Below are 16,007 nucleotides of genomic sequence, written 5' to 3' on the forward strand. Positions count from 1 at the left end.
ATTTTAATCACATATCATAAAGGTTAAATACAGATTAAGTCATAAATTTTAAAAATCTGCATATTAATTTGGTATATAACTGTTATTTCAAGAGGCATCTTGGCCTACTGAAATAAATGCAAGCCTGGAACTTCCAGGGCTGTCACTACTTCAGTGTAGGATCTGGTGCCACATCTTCTGTGCAGTTTCTTCTGCCGCCAGTCTATAAAATAAAGGTAACACTTACCCATCCAACAGCTGTGTTTGAAGGGGGGGTAGGACCCCATTTTGCAAGATGCCTAGTGCTCTCCACGTCCACTATATCTCTTGCAATTGTAGGTGCCTAGCAATTTGCAGGAGCAAAATGCAATGCGCATACATGGCTTTAAAAACGCAAAGTGCATAAAGTTAAGCATGAGTAATGACTGCATGAGTTTAAATCTGACAAGACATGTTCAGAGGATCAGGCATTCAAAGACTCAACAAGTGTTTATCAAGACAAATCGTGATTTGTCAAACTAATCAGATAATCCTTCTTAACAAGAGAAAGTTATAACTGAGGAGTCATGACCAGACAAGAAAATGAGGTAGGAAGAATGGGGAAGTGGAGAAAGGCTGTTACAACAATCTTTGCATTTTTTGTGCAGTACTCTTACAATACTATGTTAGTGCCACAAAAATTAACAAAATAAGTGCTCCCAAAGTATAAAAAGGGATGTGTTTTGTGTATGTAAACACAGACTGACTAAATGAAACTCTTCAAGTTGCCAGTTCAGCAAGATTTATTAGCACGTGTACCTAACTTTAAGAACAAGTAGTTCTAGTTGCTTGCTTAAACTGTACTGTCGATTGACAGATCTCATCTTCTACAATGCCGTTGGTGAGAAACTAAACCAATCCTTGATCAGCAGAGCCAATTACAGATGTCACATAAAAAGCTGCCAACTGTGAGCGCTGTACATTCTTTCCAGATCCTACACTTCTTCTGTAGTTCCTGAATATGCAGACTCTGATATTAACAGGAGAACAAACACCTGAAAGCATAGGCTAGCCCACCTTGTATAAAATCCTGTCTCTAACACAAGCCAGGACAAAACTACTTGTTGGCTTTGGTGAGTCCAGGATTTCACCTCAGCTGGAAAGCCAATGATGTGTATAGCCATTGTGATGATTTGTCTTACGGAACATATATAAAAGAGGTCAACTTGGAAGCCTGATGTTTTGAATTGGTAAATTCAATTCAATCTCTTCCAAAATACTTATTCAAAATAATATCTCCATTAAAAGCAGGAACAACAAAACATTTACTTTAAAATAATCCTCCTCATTTATTTGTTGAAGAGCCTCCTATTTAGTAAACCCTCGAGTTATATGAGGGTTGCATTCCTGTGCAATCTCACGTAACTCAAATCTCACACAAGTCGGGAGGAGCTGGGAACCAGGTGCCAGCCTGGCTCATGGCTCCTTGGGCTTGTGGGAGCTGGGAAACTAACCAGCGCACCAGCTAGGAAAAACTGGGAAGAAGCCACTCTGCCGCAGATGCCTGTCCCCCAGCTCCCCACACTGTGCTCCTGGCAGCCTCCAGCCCCTGGGAATCCCAGGATTTTGACTTGCATTAATGCAAGTTATGCACGAGTCAAGATCACGTATATTGGGGGTTTACTGTATTTATTACCTGTTACAACAATGCAGCCCCCGCTAGCTGTAGATTTACACATAAGTCTTCTCAATGGATTCCACACGACAGACTTCTTTTCTACTAGTCTTGCACTGACAATTGGATTTAATTAAAAGATATATCCCTGTGAAGTCAATTTGTAAATGTCTTCATAAAATGATTGGCAGGAAATGGAATCTCTGTTGAATTGTACTTTTGTACGTATCACTAACTATAGTCTCACGCACAGAAGAAATATTATAAGAGGAGCTGATAATGACCTCTATTTAGGTTGCCTGATGTCTTCCATTAGAAAAGATATTTCCAGCCTTTTTATGAGGAAACAAACTACCTGCAGCCCATACTATGCTGGGAACTTCAGAAATAGGCAGCCTGTCCAGGAGACTGAGGTAGAACAGAACCAGGCTTCCCTTCAACAGACCATGTAGCTCCAGTGGCCCATTAACTACATTAACTGGCTACAGCAGAAGTAATCTGGTAGCTCAAGCTCTGCCAAAGATCCAGAGTTCAAACCCTATCAGTGACACATGGAGAATGGAGTGGTTGTTGCAGTTGCCAAAAAATCTGTTTCTCTTTCTCATTTCTACAATAAGAAAGCAGGAAGTTACATATCAAAAGCCTGCTGTACTGAAATTTACAATTTAAATGCTTTAATGTATTTTTACATTTAATTACTGTATATTAACACCTTTAGAAGGCTTAACAATATCTGGACCGAAAAAACGCTTTTGAGTCTTCACAAAACATGTGGGTGGATTAAAAATTGCTGATTTATAACAATCTGATTTTTAATCTTTTAAAATAATCAATAAAAATGAATTTCTTGGTTAAAAATAAGTTACAATCAAATCTCATCAAAAACATTCTACACATATGCCTACAGCCTCATAAAAATGAGTTAACAGCCCTAGTCTGTCCAGCCTAAGTACTATTAGGGATGTAAAATCCTGTTGAATTAGTTAACTGGTTAAATGTTAAGTTTAGCCAGTTAACCGAATAAATGGGTAGAGTAGGGGGACAGCCAGAGAGGCTGCACCAGTCCAGCTGGGCTGAAGCAGCCCCCGCCGTAGATGGGGGCTGCTCTTGCTGGACTGGAGTGCACCTGCCCAAGGTGTGCCCAAGCCAGACATACTGTGACCATGGCTGCTCCAGCCACACTGGAGGGCTCCCTGTCTGCAGGGGGCCTCATGGGCTTGGAGCAGCCCACACAGGTTAACTATAACTGGTAAACCTCATTCTTTTAGGGTGAAGCATACCAGTTAACATCCCTGCTAGTTCTTGCTTCTTTGAAGTTCTGGGATTTCAATTGCCATTTCTCAGCAGACTTAGAAGGTATGCAAAGACAGACACAAGCTGGATAGGACTGTTTTTGTTCTGGACTTATATGGTGAAGGATCATGGCCAAGCAAGGCAGAGGAGTTCGTGAAGACATTGTCTTAAGAGAGAGAGACAATGTATAGGAAAAGATGGTGGCAGCATAGAAAGGAAAGGTGGAGTGGACTAGGGAAAAAAAAAAAAGACGACATTATTCAGCATACACAGCTTCCTAGATTCCTCCATGCTTCTGAAACAGAAAAACCGTCATGGCTTTTGGGCATAAGAGAGACCCCGTCAAGGAACATTTTGAAGAAATGTGTTCCCTGTGTGAAAAAGGAAAAGGTGTCAAGGTATAAGAAATGCAAGAGGATGATGCAGGGCCTAGCAGCAAGAATGAAACATCATAAGGAAAACTGCTTACCATGAATAGTCACACAGAGGTAGCTGTGTTAGTTGATAAGCACAAAACAAAAAGCAGTCTTGCAGAACTTTAAAGACTAACAAAATGTTCTTTTTTGGGCTTATCATGAGAAAATAATGTGGATGAAGATGCAAATATGGTTGAGCGCATCAACTGGTTATTAAATAAGTAATTCATTTTGCAATGCATTATTCTTCAAGACATTCTATGTCCCTTTTAGTACAAGTGTGATTGGACAAGTAAATTCTCAAGTTGTTTGTGCTGGATTTTGATTAAAAAAACCAAAAACAAAAACAGCACATTTTAGCTAATGCATATGGCTTCTTGAATTAGCTAAAGAGGTTTAGAATCTACTACCTGAGTACACAGAACAGAGAGCTGCAGTAAGATAAATCTAGAGTTGCCTGCTGCCACTAAGTATTATTTTCTTACTTTATATTACATAAAACATGCTCTTATTTTGAACCATTATGGCCACAGACCATAATGGGGATGCCATAAATCTATTCTCTACTTTACTTCTACATAACTCAGCTTTCTCAAAGTCATCTTGATTTAAATCAATCCATCCTGCTAAAAACTGAAACAATTCACCATCTAGATGTAAAATGCTAAATTTACTACTAGATATGAGACCCTTTTTAAAACAAACAATCTATTACTGATTCCTTTTTTTTCTTCTCCTCCTTTTTTTTGGAAAAATACTTGAAACTCTGCTTAGCAAGATCCAGACATTAGACATCAGAAAACTTTTCGGGGAATGAACAATTCAACAAATGCAAGTTCTGCACCATGCACACTCACAGAACAACCGGTAGGAACCTTAAGAGGTCATCAAGTCCAGTTCCCAACACTCTCAGCAGTACAAAGCACCATCTTCTAGACCATCCCTGACAGGTGTCTGGTCTAATCTGATTTTAAAAATCTCCAACAATGAATATTCCACAACACCCCTAGGCAATTTATTCCAGTGCTGAATCACCCTGACAGAAAGTTTTTCCTAACGTCCAACCTAAACCTCCTTTGCTGCAATTTAAGTCCGTTGCTTCTTGTCCTGTCATGAGGAATTGAGGAAAACAATTGTTCCTCCTCCTCCTCCATGTAATAAGCTTATAGATATTTGCACACTGCTGGTTCAAAACTAGTAGTACATAAGATTTATCAAAACTTTGTTTAAAAAAAGATGTTTTATATGCATGTGGACAGAAGTATGTTAGCAGATTTTTAAAGTTGCTTCCCTATGCGGAGTGAAATTAGCAAAGACTGGATCTATGGCAAAGCAGGGCCTGGTGAACTCTCAACTAGATCAGCTTACTATATAATCATCTTTTAGGCAAGGTCTTGCACGGAACAGAATTGGAGATCTTCAAATTTTTCACACAAGTTGATCTTAAAAAGAAAGACATCAGAAGATCAAAAGCAAATCTAGATGTTTGAATCAACGAGGAAAAATGTGAAACAAAAAGAAAGACCCAAGCAAGTAGAGAGCTGGCACAAGAAGAATCACTCTGCACCGGAGAATCCACGTGCAAGCCTTAGAGCTTTCAGACATAGCTCTCTTGCTTGTAATCAGAATTTTATCAAGGTCACCTTCTCAACTAACTCCTCCTCACCTACGTTTTCCACTCACACTTGTGAAACTGAAATAAAAGAAACACGTGGGTGCCACAAAACAGTACTAGAACTAATTGGAAATACAAAAGTAAGTGAGCAGCAGCCTCTGGGAGCTCCCTGCACGGCTACTGTTTCATGCCCCGCAGTTCTCGCCCGGGCCTTCTGCTGCAGATCACCCACCAGAGCAGGCAAAAACACGGACAGGGAACGTAGGTCTCCCCGGGCGCTGCAAAGTGAATGTAAGTCACACTGCCACCACAAACCCACGCAGTATCCCGGGTCCACCGACACATCCCGGTCCAGGGTTTACCCCAGCCCACTCCACTGACTGGCCAGATCGGCCCCCACACACCCGCGGGTTCCTCCCCACCAGCCTAACTCAGGCCCGGGACAGGGATATCTCTGTCTCCCCCACAGCCCGTGACGGACGCCCCAGCCGCGGGGCCTCCACGACACCCCACGCAACCATACCCAGCTTGACGACCGAGTCGGCCAGACACCGATCCCACTTCCGGCCGAGCTCGCTCTCCGACGCCATCTTGTTCCCTCCCCCGCGGAGAAGCAGCGATGTTCTCCGGGTAACTCCTCCTTCGCGCTGTGAGGCCAGACGAACATCGCGAGAGCTGCTACATGCCGGTCATTGAATCTCGCGTGAACAGGGAGCTCTCTCGAGCCCCCTCTGTGGTTGCCTAGGTTACCGCGGCAAGGCTAGACCTGGCTGCCAGGCGGGCTTGACCTTGCGACCAGGCCTGGGGGGAAGACGCGGCTACTTGCAGTCCCTGCGTCCGCATCTTGACCCCATTGCCTGTCTCATGCTAAGGGGGAGACGGGTCTCCAGGGCCCCTAGAACCCAGGGCCTGCTCTAGTCAGTTGTCCTCTCCCTATGCGTCCTGTTACCCGAGCCCCGCTTGGTCCCTGTAGGGTGAGATCCATCCTGCGGTGAACACCTCTTCCATCCCCTCCGCCCTCAGTGAGTGGGCTCAGTTTTTCCTACAAGACTCCTCACGGGGATCAGTCTGTCCCTTAGGACCCTCTTCTGTGGGAAGCTGGTAAACCCTGCAGGATCATCACCCCCATATGGCCTTTTCATCCCATGACACGGACGTGCGGCTTAGGGCTCTTGCCTACCTTGGCCCCTCAGGTGACATTGTGGGGGCCATCCTAGATTGACTGGAGTGGAGTTGATCTTCCGTCTCGCTCACAGGACTGTAAGCAAGAGCTGGGAAGCGTGAGTGTGTGAGGACAGGGTAAACCCTGCAGCGGGAATGCATGATTGATTCCTAAAACTGGGTCAACAATGGGGACATCATATGACAGTACAGAGTTGTTGAGGGCAGTGTGCCCTGTAAGCTGAGCGCTTGGCCGGCTGCCCAGGAGAGATTCAGGTGCCACACAGTAGAGTGCCCATAGTCAACCACAGTAGGCAACGTGCTTTTATTGGTAGTGCACGTACACACATGCCTTAGTGCAGATAACACATTTATTCTGCCCACAGATGGAAAAAATTAGAGGGAACACTGGTTGGAGGGTGAGGCAAAAATGTCACTGGAGCTCTTCAGTGTCATAGCAGTCTGCCCCCCTGAATCCAATCATAGGACATGGGAGATAAATAGAAAAGAAGCTCCTCCATGAATGTTCCTATAGCAAGTTTTTAATGTAAACAGATTTTTTCCCAGAGAATTACCTTAGACAAGCTTTACTATAGTTTATAACAGGGATACTCAACCATTTACCTTCTGAGGACCCCACAACAGCCTATAAAAACTCCTTGACTCCCTTGTGCCACAGCAACTGTTTATCTGTAAACAAAAATCAGCACTAGGAGACACCAACTGCCCCGTGGCCCCATTCCACAGGGGCATGTATGAAGCCAAGTTGCTCTGAGTGGAGCTTCAGCCCTGAGTGGCAGGGCTTGGGACTCCAGGCTTCAGCCTCAATGTAGTGTGCCTTCAGCTGTCTGCCCTGGGTCCTAGCAATTCCAACGCTGGCCCTGCTTGGTGGACCTTCTGAAACTCGCGTGCAGTCTCTAGGGGTCCACTGGCTTATAGCACAAATTTCAGAGGATAAAATACCTATTCACACTCATTAGGGACACTCTTAGCAGCCTCTGTTTGTGGTAAGTTCAAGTTCTTCCACCTTCTCCATAGTAGCAGAGAGACGGGACTTCTGATTAATGACTGGTGATGTCATACAGTGACTGGCCTCTTTGAGAGATAATGGGACCAGCCAACCAGTGACTCTTTCAGCTCTCCTCCTTACGTGGGAAAAATTACTAGGTTTAAATCAAACTAGACCCAGTAATAAATGAGAAGGCTCCAGAGAGCCAAGGGAGGATAGGAAACATTTTTAGGGAAGAACACTTGTTTGGTGCTGTGTCATTCTTCATGCTTCCTGTCACAGCTGTGGATCCACTGAATCAAGCAGGAAAATGGTGGGCCCTGTGAATCAGGACTAGTACCTATCTACTGATGTGCTCTGGGAAGCTATTATTAATCACAGAGCAGAGGGTTGTGGGATTCCTGAACCAAAGAGAACAGTTTGAGGATTAAGAGCTAACCAATATATTCTGAAAAGACAGCCCCGATCCACAAAGGTATTTTTAGGTGTGTAAACCTTTGCTTCAGGAGCCAAAGTCAGAGTTTTAGAGTCCACTATGATCCACAAAACCCTTACTGAAACCTACAGGCACCTGAAATCATTTGGCATCTAAGTTTTCAGGGTAAAAGTTCGCTTGGAACCTAAGGATATTTATGCACTACAGTGCTACAGTTAGACAACAGCAGCTAAACCCACGTAGCACTCTGTAGTCGATTGCTGCAATGACAGAAGTTCCATTGCTATCAGTAAATCCACCCTTTTGATAAGTGATAGCAAGGCTGACAGAAAAATTCTTCATTAACCTAGTGCTGTTGGCTTAACTGTGTCTCAGGTGTGACTTTTTCATGTCACTGAGTGGTGAAGGCAGATCAACCTAAATTTTAAGTATAGACCAATCTAAAATGTCTGCTGAGTACATACACTGTTGCCTCTTTCCAGGTGTCTGGACACGTATCACCTGCCTAAACCCCAGATTATTTTGTAAACTAGGGGAATATAGTCATTTCTCCATCATATGCTGTTGTGAGTGAGACACAAGAGGCAATTTTTCTGCTCTACTCTGGGCTGATGAGGCCGCAATTAGAGTACTGTGTCCAGTTCTAGGTACCACATTTTAAGAAACTTGTGGAGAAATTGGAGATGGTCCAGAGAAGAGCAATTAAAATGATCTAAGGTCTAAAAGATATGACCTACGAGAGAAGATTAAAAGAACTGGGTTTGTTTAGCTTGGAAAAAAAGAAAGCTGAGAGAGACATGATAGCAGTTTTCAAGAACCTAAAAGACTTATGAGGAAGAGAGAGAAAAATTATTCTCCTTGAGACTCTGATGATAGGACAAGAAGCAATGAGCTTAAATTGCAGAAAGGGAGGTTTAGTTTAGACATTAGGAAATTTTTCCTAAATGTCATGGTGGGTAAGTACTGGAATAAATTGCCCAGGGTGGTTGTGGAATTTCCAGCACTGGAGATATTTAAGAACAAGTTGGATAAATATCTAAAAGGGATGATGTAGATGGTGCTTGGTCCTGCTATGAGGGCAGGGGACTGGACTTAATGACCTGTTGAGGTTCCTTTCAGTTCTAGTATTCTACGATTCTTTATACAGAGATTCATCTGCTATTTGGTCCATTAAGAATAAATACTGAGTCACTGAAACAAAGAGTCAAAGTGAAAATGACTGTAGTCTATCGGTTAGGTCACCCACTTGAAGACTAGGAGTCACAGGGTCTTGTCTCCCTTGGACCAATTACACTTTCAACAGGAGCTATGGAGGCAATCCACATCAATTATCCCAGAGGTCACTGGTTAGAATACTCTCCTTTAAGCTAGAAAACTGCTGCTCAAATCGTTCCTCTGCTTATGACAGAGAGGAAGGAATTGAACATGCATGTAGCACAGCACAGGTGACGGCTCTACTACCATGGATTCACAGGACTGTTGATGTGTTCCTAACTTTGGAAAAGTCTCTTGGAGGATCCCCTTCAATGTGCCAGAGCCCTCAAGGGCTTTGTCTTCCTTCAGGGGATTCAGCACTCTTCCACTTCATACCACGAGCTCTGTTCAGCGAATCAAACTGAGACAGAATCCTGGTGGAGACTTGTAAGCAATGTAAAAGGTATCCCAGAATACAAAATTAAGGGGATGCAGGTGTTGAATAGTCCAGATTGTACTCTGGAGAATGTGACAGATCTACCCAGGCCTGTACACGAGGAGGAATGGTGGTGCAAAGGATGCAGGTGCAAATGCAATCAACACCCCACAGTGTCCAGTTGCTCTCCCTTCTTCCTGCTGCTCTGTACAGGGGGAGCCTACAGGGCATGAAGGGGGAACCCAAGGCACCCTGGTAGCTGTAGTTCCTTGGCCAGCTCTCTGCCTAAACAGCTGGCCGTGGAGCAGGAAGGGACTATATTTCCCAGCACGTTGTTGGCCGTTAGCCACAGGAAAGGGAAGAGGAAGAGAGAATATTGTTTTTCTTATATGATATTATGACAAGATCCCAGAAGGTAATTTCTGTAGACTCTTTATTACTGTATAAGATTTTAGTGTGCTATAACAAAATCATTTTAGTGATCACTGTTTCCAGTCAAATTTGTCATTAACCTCTCTTATGCACACTCGTTGCATGACTGTTTGGAACTCCTGTATATTTTAAAAAATTGTGGCCCACATGTACAAACAAAAGTATACACCCCCTCACAGAAATTCCTGTGTACAGGCCTGCTACCTGCTTGATTCCATGAGACTGGCATCTAATCATGGATCTCTAGCACAGCTAGGCACCTCCAAATAGCACAAACTTAGGTGCTTATCTGCATGTCAGATATCACACCCCCCATCAGTGTATCACATTAGTTAGCTTAGGAGGCTCCTTGACTAGCATGTTGACTTTTGTGGACTGCTTTGTAGGATATATTCCTTTCCCCATTCGTCATACAGGGACCTAGCTGCCTAAATTAGTCTGTGATGGATCACAGTGTTCTTCCTTTGATTTTCTAGGGTTAAGCTAGATGTCATGATACTGAGCATTGCAACATCAAAGTTCCTGTGTGGATCCAGGCCTTAATGAATAAGACATCTGATAGGGCGATCTGCCTTTAATTATTCTGGTGTGAGAGTGAGTTATTGCAAAAATCACAAGTTTGCTGAGGTCAGAGCACCTGCAGGACCCTGCTGTGCTTAAAGAGGATGTCTTCTAGGACAACACTCTACTACAGGTAGCAGGGCCCATAACCATGGTGGGCTCAGCTCCACACCCTGAAAAAGGTGGGACTGGGGCATAAGGGGCGTGGCTTAGAGCAGTCAGCCCTGTCCTCATGATCCCTCACCACCATATGTGGAGGCACGCATAGTGCTGCTGCAGTGTTTCAAATGGGCCCAGAGCTCCATCAGCTGCTACTGCTACTTCAGCCCCTTTGAAAAGCCGAATTCTGGGGCAACTGCTTTCTTTGCCTCCCCAACACCCCCACCATCAGCAGGCCTGATCACAGGCTTATTTTTCTGAGTTCTGTTTGAGTTCTGAGTTTTTCAAATCCTGTTTTTACTCATCAGAATTTTTAATTTTTAACTGGATCCAGGAAAATGGACCTTCTAGGAATTAAATCAGATAAATAAAACAAAAGAACAAGGTCATGACTAGAACAAAAAAAAAAGTCCCTCCTGGGCTTCCCAGAATTTTCCAGAGGTTTCTGTTGTTGCTTATGAAATTGTCCTTGAGCCAAAAAAGCTTTTGATCTAAAACAACAATGCAAAATTTTGCTATATTTAGTTTATTCAGCTCCCTCTCTCTCCCACCCCCATATCTTAACCATCTCTTTTAGAAGTGAGGTTTATCTCATAAATATTATAATTATATTATTAGCCTTTGGTATGCATTAGATTGTCCAAAATAGCAGTCAGTTTAAAAAACTTTTCTCAGAGGAGGGTTTCCCAGTAACGAAGCATTTTCTTCCTGTGTTGCAAATTTACTCAAGTTAAACAAAATTGCCTTATTGTTAGTATCCACAATAGATGTGTGCACCAAGTTATTTGTGAAAATGCCAGTAGGATCTGGCAGTTCTTTTCCTACCCAAATAAAGAAGTGTTTTCTAAAACCACAGATCCAGTGGTACATCCCAATGTGCCAACTCCACCCCCCATTTCTGAGCGCCATCAGCTCTGGAAAGCATCAGAAGAGAGAAGATGCTTGGTGCCTCCACATGCCTTTTTCCCCTCAAAATCAAATTCCAGAAATCAATATTTAAAAATAACCGTGAAATGCAGTCTTCCTCTTGGCAAAAACAAATGTTTGGCACAGGCCCATGTGCAGTCTCACTTCACACTTACTCATTTTCAGATGTTGTAGGCTCACTGCAAAGCTGGTTTTGTTTTATTTTTTTTGCTAGTGGAGTAACAAGCATTGAGCATATATAGTCTGAGATGCGCTTTATTAAGGGTCAGACTGCTATATAATGGGTCTCAATGTATATGACAGCTTTGTATCAGGAACTCGCTACACAAAACTCCTTTTAAGGACATGGAATTGTTCAGCATAATTCTTTCAAACGTCCAGCTTCCCTTTGAGAATTCCGCCTCCTTCTTTTGAATACTGGAGTCGCTGAGTGATCAGAGAGGGCACTGGAAAACATTATCCATTAACAATCTAGAATCCATTCCATCTCTTGGGAGAAATTAATGTAGAAGGAAATATTTCCAAAGGCAGACTTTTTTCTCCATTACCACAGTTACTTGGCAATTATACTTGTTTGATGCAATATTGACTGTTTATTATCATATGAATTCTGGGCAATGTTTAGAATATGCTCTTTGAAAAACATTTTTCTGTGTTTCACAATGCATTCACTGTCATTTTCTCACATTTTAACCTGTTTTGTGAGCACGATACAGCACATATTTGTACAAGAATAGAGGAGGCTTGAGAGCAGGCAACAGTAATCTGCATAGGACAATGTAGGAGGCACCAGATTTATATGATTCACACATCCTCAGCAATAGGCCCCTCCTGTCTGGGGATCCATTTATAGAACAATCTCTGTATGGTCAGAGGAATCAGAACTGGGGTAGAACAATTCTGTTCCGTACTCCCAACCAGTGTTCCCTCTTTTTTTTTTCCACCCATGTACAGAATAAATTTTGTTATGTGCACACAGGCATGTGCATATGTGCACCTCCAATACAAACACATGCTGGTGACTGTGAGAAGCTGTGGGCACCCTGCTAATCAGCTGAGCGGCATTTAAATCTCTCATGGGTGGCCACCCAAGCACTCAGGTTGTGTCTACACTTGCATTCCTCTTTAGAAAGAGGCATGCAAATGAGGGAAATTGAAAAGGCAAATTAGGTGCATATTTGCATATCTGGCACCTCATTTGAGTATTCTTGTTTCAAAATAGCTTCTTTCAAAAGAAGGAAACCAGGGTAGACACTGCTTTTTTGAAAGTAAACCCCATCTTCGAAAGAATCCTTCTTCCCATTAAAAAAAAGGAAAGAAGGATTCTTTCGAAGACGGGGTTTACTTTTGAAACAGCAGTGTCGACACTGGTTTTCTTCTTTTGAAATAAGCTATTTAAAATCAGAATATGAAAATGAGGCACCCAATATGCAAATTTGCACCTTATTTGCATTTTTGATTTCCCTCATTTGCATACCTCTTGCAGAGGAGGAATGCAAATGTAGACACAGCCTCAGTGTACCCAGAACACTGCTCCTAACCCTGCTTGAGATGTTTCACGCATGCTTCACTTGTAGCTAGAATATAACTAAATGTTAATCAGCAAATACATATGCCTATTTTTCAGTTTTTGTAACAAACCCATACCAATAAAACAATCACCACCACCTAATCTGACCAGAGCTTTTCCCCCAGAATGGGAAAAGTGCCAGAGACTGCATGAAATCCACTAAAGATTTCACTATTTATCCTACATGGAGGTTTCTCAGATGTTACTATCAGTGTTCCCTATAAGAAGAGTGCTTGGCAGGCATGCAGGAGAGAATCAAATGCCACCCAGTTAATTAGCTGCGCACCTACAATATTGACAGCCAGCAGCATGTTTTTGTTGGTGGTGCACATCTGCATATGCCTTAATGCACATAACAAAATTTATTCTGTACATCAATTAGAAAAATTAAAGAGAACATTGGTTACAGTGATGGGCAGCAGCATCAAACTTTAAAGCAGCTAGGTAATGGATAATGCAGCCTTGCAAAACTCTGTTCTCTTACTCACCAAGAATAAGCAATTTTTGAGACTATATGAGTAAATTAGTAATAATTTTTTTCATTATCATCATGTTCATGATACATTTTTCAAAACAATTTTGCAGGGCTGATGTAATCTTTGGCAATATGCTGTATAATAGCTACAGTTCTCACATAAGGCTGAATGAATTGTAACTCTCGAAAATGGAACAACTATCTTACCTGCTCTGTCTATTGTAAGCAGCATGCACAATGTGAAGTTTGCCTCTAAACACTCGGTTGAAAATTACATTAATGTGGAAAGACTAATATGGGTGTTGCAAATTCACATTTTAAAAGATACTCCACTCTCTGGTATCTAAGCACCATATGATGCTTCTGACTTTGAGCTGTACTATGCTGTGGTAGCTTTTGTAGTTTGTTTTGTATAAAAAATAAAACCATATTGGTACAGATTTCCTAACAAATAAGACTGCAAATGGATGCAATTTTTCAGTTCTATAAATTAATCCTTTCCATTGCTTCATATCAGTGGCTAATTCCATACACACTCTGACCACTGAACCATGACTACTGTGTTAAAAAAGAATCCAGGCCCCTGTGATTCTGTTGGCTAGTATTCTGGCAAGTTCCAAAGAAAGTACAACGTGTCAAGGAAAAAGCCAGGGAATGGAAAGTTTTGTTTCTCTCTGGTACATTTAATCAGCCTCTCGATTCTTTTTTAATGACAAGGTACACTCAGTGAGCACGTCTCAGAAAAGTTCTGGGAACTAACTTCACTTAGGTTAAGGTTGTTTCTGAAATGCCTGGCCTCTCAAGCAAGAGTGATAGGTAACAGTGGTAGCTTTAAGTACAGGCCAAGTAGGGAGTCACCCCGGACAATACATATAAAGGACCATTAGTCCCAAAATGCACTGCTCTAGCTGCAGGGTTTCTAATGGTATTGTAGTCTCCACTGAAAGGGGATCCCTCTTTCTCCTTAGCCATCGTGGGGAAATCGCAGGTGTGCCTCAGAATCATTTACCTATCTGCTGTGACACTTCATGTGACCTACCATTTCAGGGTTCCTTCCAAATCCTCATTTGCAAAGGATTTCAAGACATGTCTGGACACAAAAGATGCCCAGGTATGTGATGGAGCACAGCTGGGGTGAAATAAAGCAAACATTTAACAATGCACAGGAACACTACATAACATAAAGAGGAAGGAAAGCCTTGTGGTTAAGATACTGGTCTGGACCTCAGGGTTCCACTCCTGGATCTCAGAGTCGCCCTGTGGAATGTTAGGTAAGCCACTGAGCCTGTTTCCCCATCAGTAAAATGGGGGTAGTGATATTTTTTCCCCATTCGTTGCTTATCCTATCTATTTAAATTTTAATTCCTCCAAGGTAGAGACTATCTTACGTATTACTTGCAGAGAGGTAGCCCTGTTAGTCTGTGTCTTCACAAAACAAAGAAGCAGTCACACAGCACTTTAAAGACTAACAAAATATTAGGTGATTAGCTCTCATAGGACAGACCCCCTTCAGCACTGGAACAGTTCTGTTAGTACAAATAGTTGAGTTTATTTGTATACTGGAACTCTAATCTCAACCTAGTCTTCAAATATCACCAAGTGGTGGTATCGAAAAATTCGAAATAGCTGCTTATTTCGAACTTCGGTACCATCCAAGGGTGCTACAGGACTGCTTGTTATTTGGAGGTTATAATAGTAAGCCTAAGAAGCTTCACAAGGTCATTTTCATGAATACTGATGCAGTGAAAAAACATTCTGGAGTCTGCTTTTAGTATATTTTGCAGGAAGAAAAAAAGCTTCAAACCTGATACCTTCTGGACAGTCTGTTGGTTTTTATTAAAAGCAGCATTTTGATCTACTACCAGCAAATGCAAAGAATGGGGAAACAGTTAAAAGTATATACTTTGCATTTTAATTGTACCCCAAACTCTACTGTTTCAGAATTATCTCGGGTGGAAAGCATAGTCTTTCCTCCATGTAAGCCACTGTATACAGAGACAATTCTCATAGAGAGCGCTATCTGTTGGGTTAACTGTAGAATTCAAATCACTGGGTAGCTTTGTGGGTCTCCATATTTCCAGGAAGCACTTAGATTCTCAGCCCCAAGCCAACGCACACAACATAAATGCACACAAATCAGATATCAGAAATGGCAATATACAAAAACCCGTAGGAGAGCACTTCAATCTCCCGGGCCACACAGTAGCAGACTTAAAAGTAGCTATCCTACAGCAAAAAAATTTCAGGACCAGACTCCAAAGAGAAATTGCTGAGGTACAATTCATCTGCAAATTCGACGCCCTCAGCTCAGGCTTAAACAAAGACTGTGAATAGCTGGCTAAATACAAAAGCAGCTTCCCCTCCCTTGGTGTTCACACCTCCAGATCAACTGCTGGTAGTCAGCCTCACCCTTCCTGACCCAGCTAACCTTGTTATCCCCACCCTTGCTCTGGTTTATTTATACCTGGCCCTGCAGATTTCCAAGACCAGGCATCTGATGAAGTGAGTCTGTGCTCGCGAAAGCTCATGCTCAAAACTTTTCTGTTAGTCTATAAGGTGCCACAGGACCCTTCGTTGCTGAGCCCCAAGCCAGACACTGCTACTGGTTTACCAATTCTGAGCATTAAGTAAAAAAAAAAAAAAATGCTCACAGAACTGTTCCTGTACCCTGGCTAGAAATTGAGGTTCTT

The 16,007-nt window shown here is 42.4% G+C and overlaps 1 protein-coding gene across 1 annotated transcript in view; it reads right to left on the reverse strand.

Moving 5' to 3' along the window:
- MICOS10 (mitochondrial contact site and cristae organizing system subunit 10) overlaps positions 1-5,596 on the reverse strand; it is a 44,581-nt gene extending 38,985 nt beyond the window's left edge. The window contains exon 1 of the mRNA XM_075018126.1: positions 5,481-5,596. Within this exon, the coding sequence (XP_074874227.1) occupies positions 5,481-5,547 (67 nt within the window). The 5' untranslated portion in view covers positions 5,548-5,596. The remainder of the gene's footprint in view (positions 1-5,480) is intronic.
- Positions 5,597-16,007: the final 10,411 nt, after the last annotated feature.

The sequence above is a fragment of the Carettochelys insculpta genome, chromosome 23 (assembly GCF_033958435.1).
Source record: "Carettochelys insculpta isolate YL-2023 chromosome 23, ASM3395843v1, whole genome shotgun sequence".
Classification (NCBI taxonomy): domain Eukaryota; kingdom Metazoa; phylum Chordata; order Testudines; family Carettochelyidae; genus Carettochelys; species Carettochelys insculpta.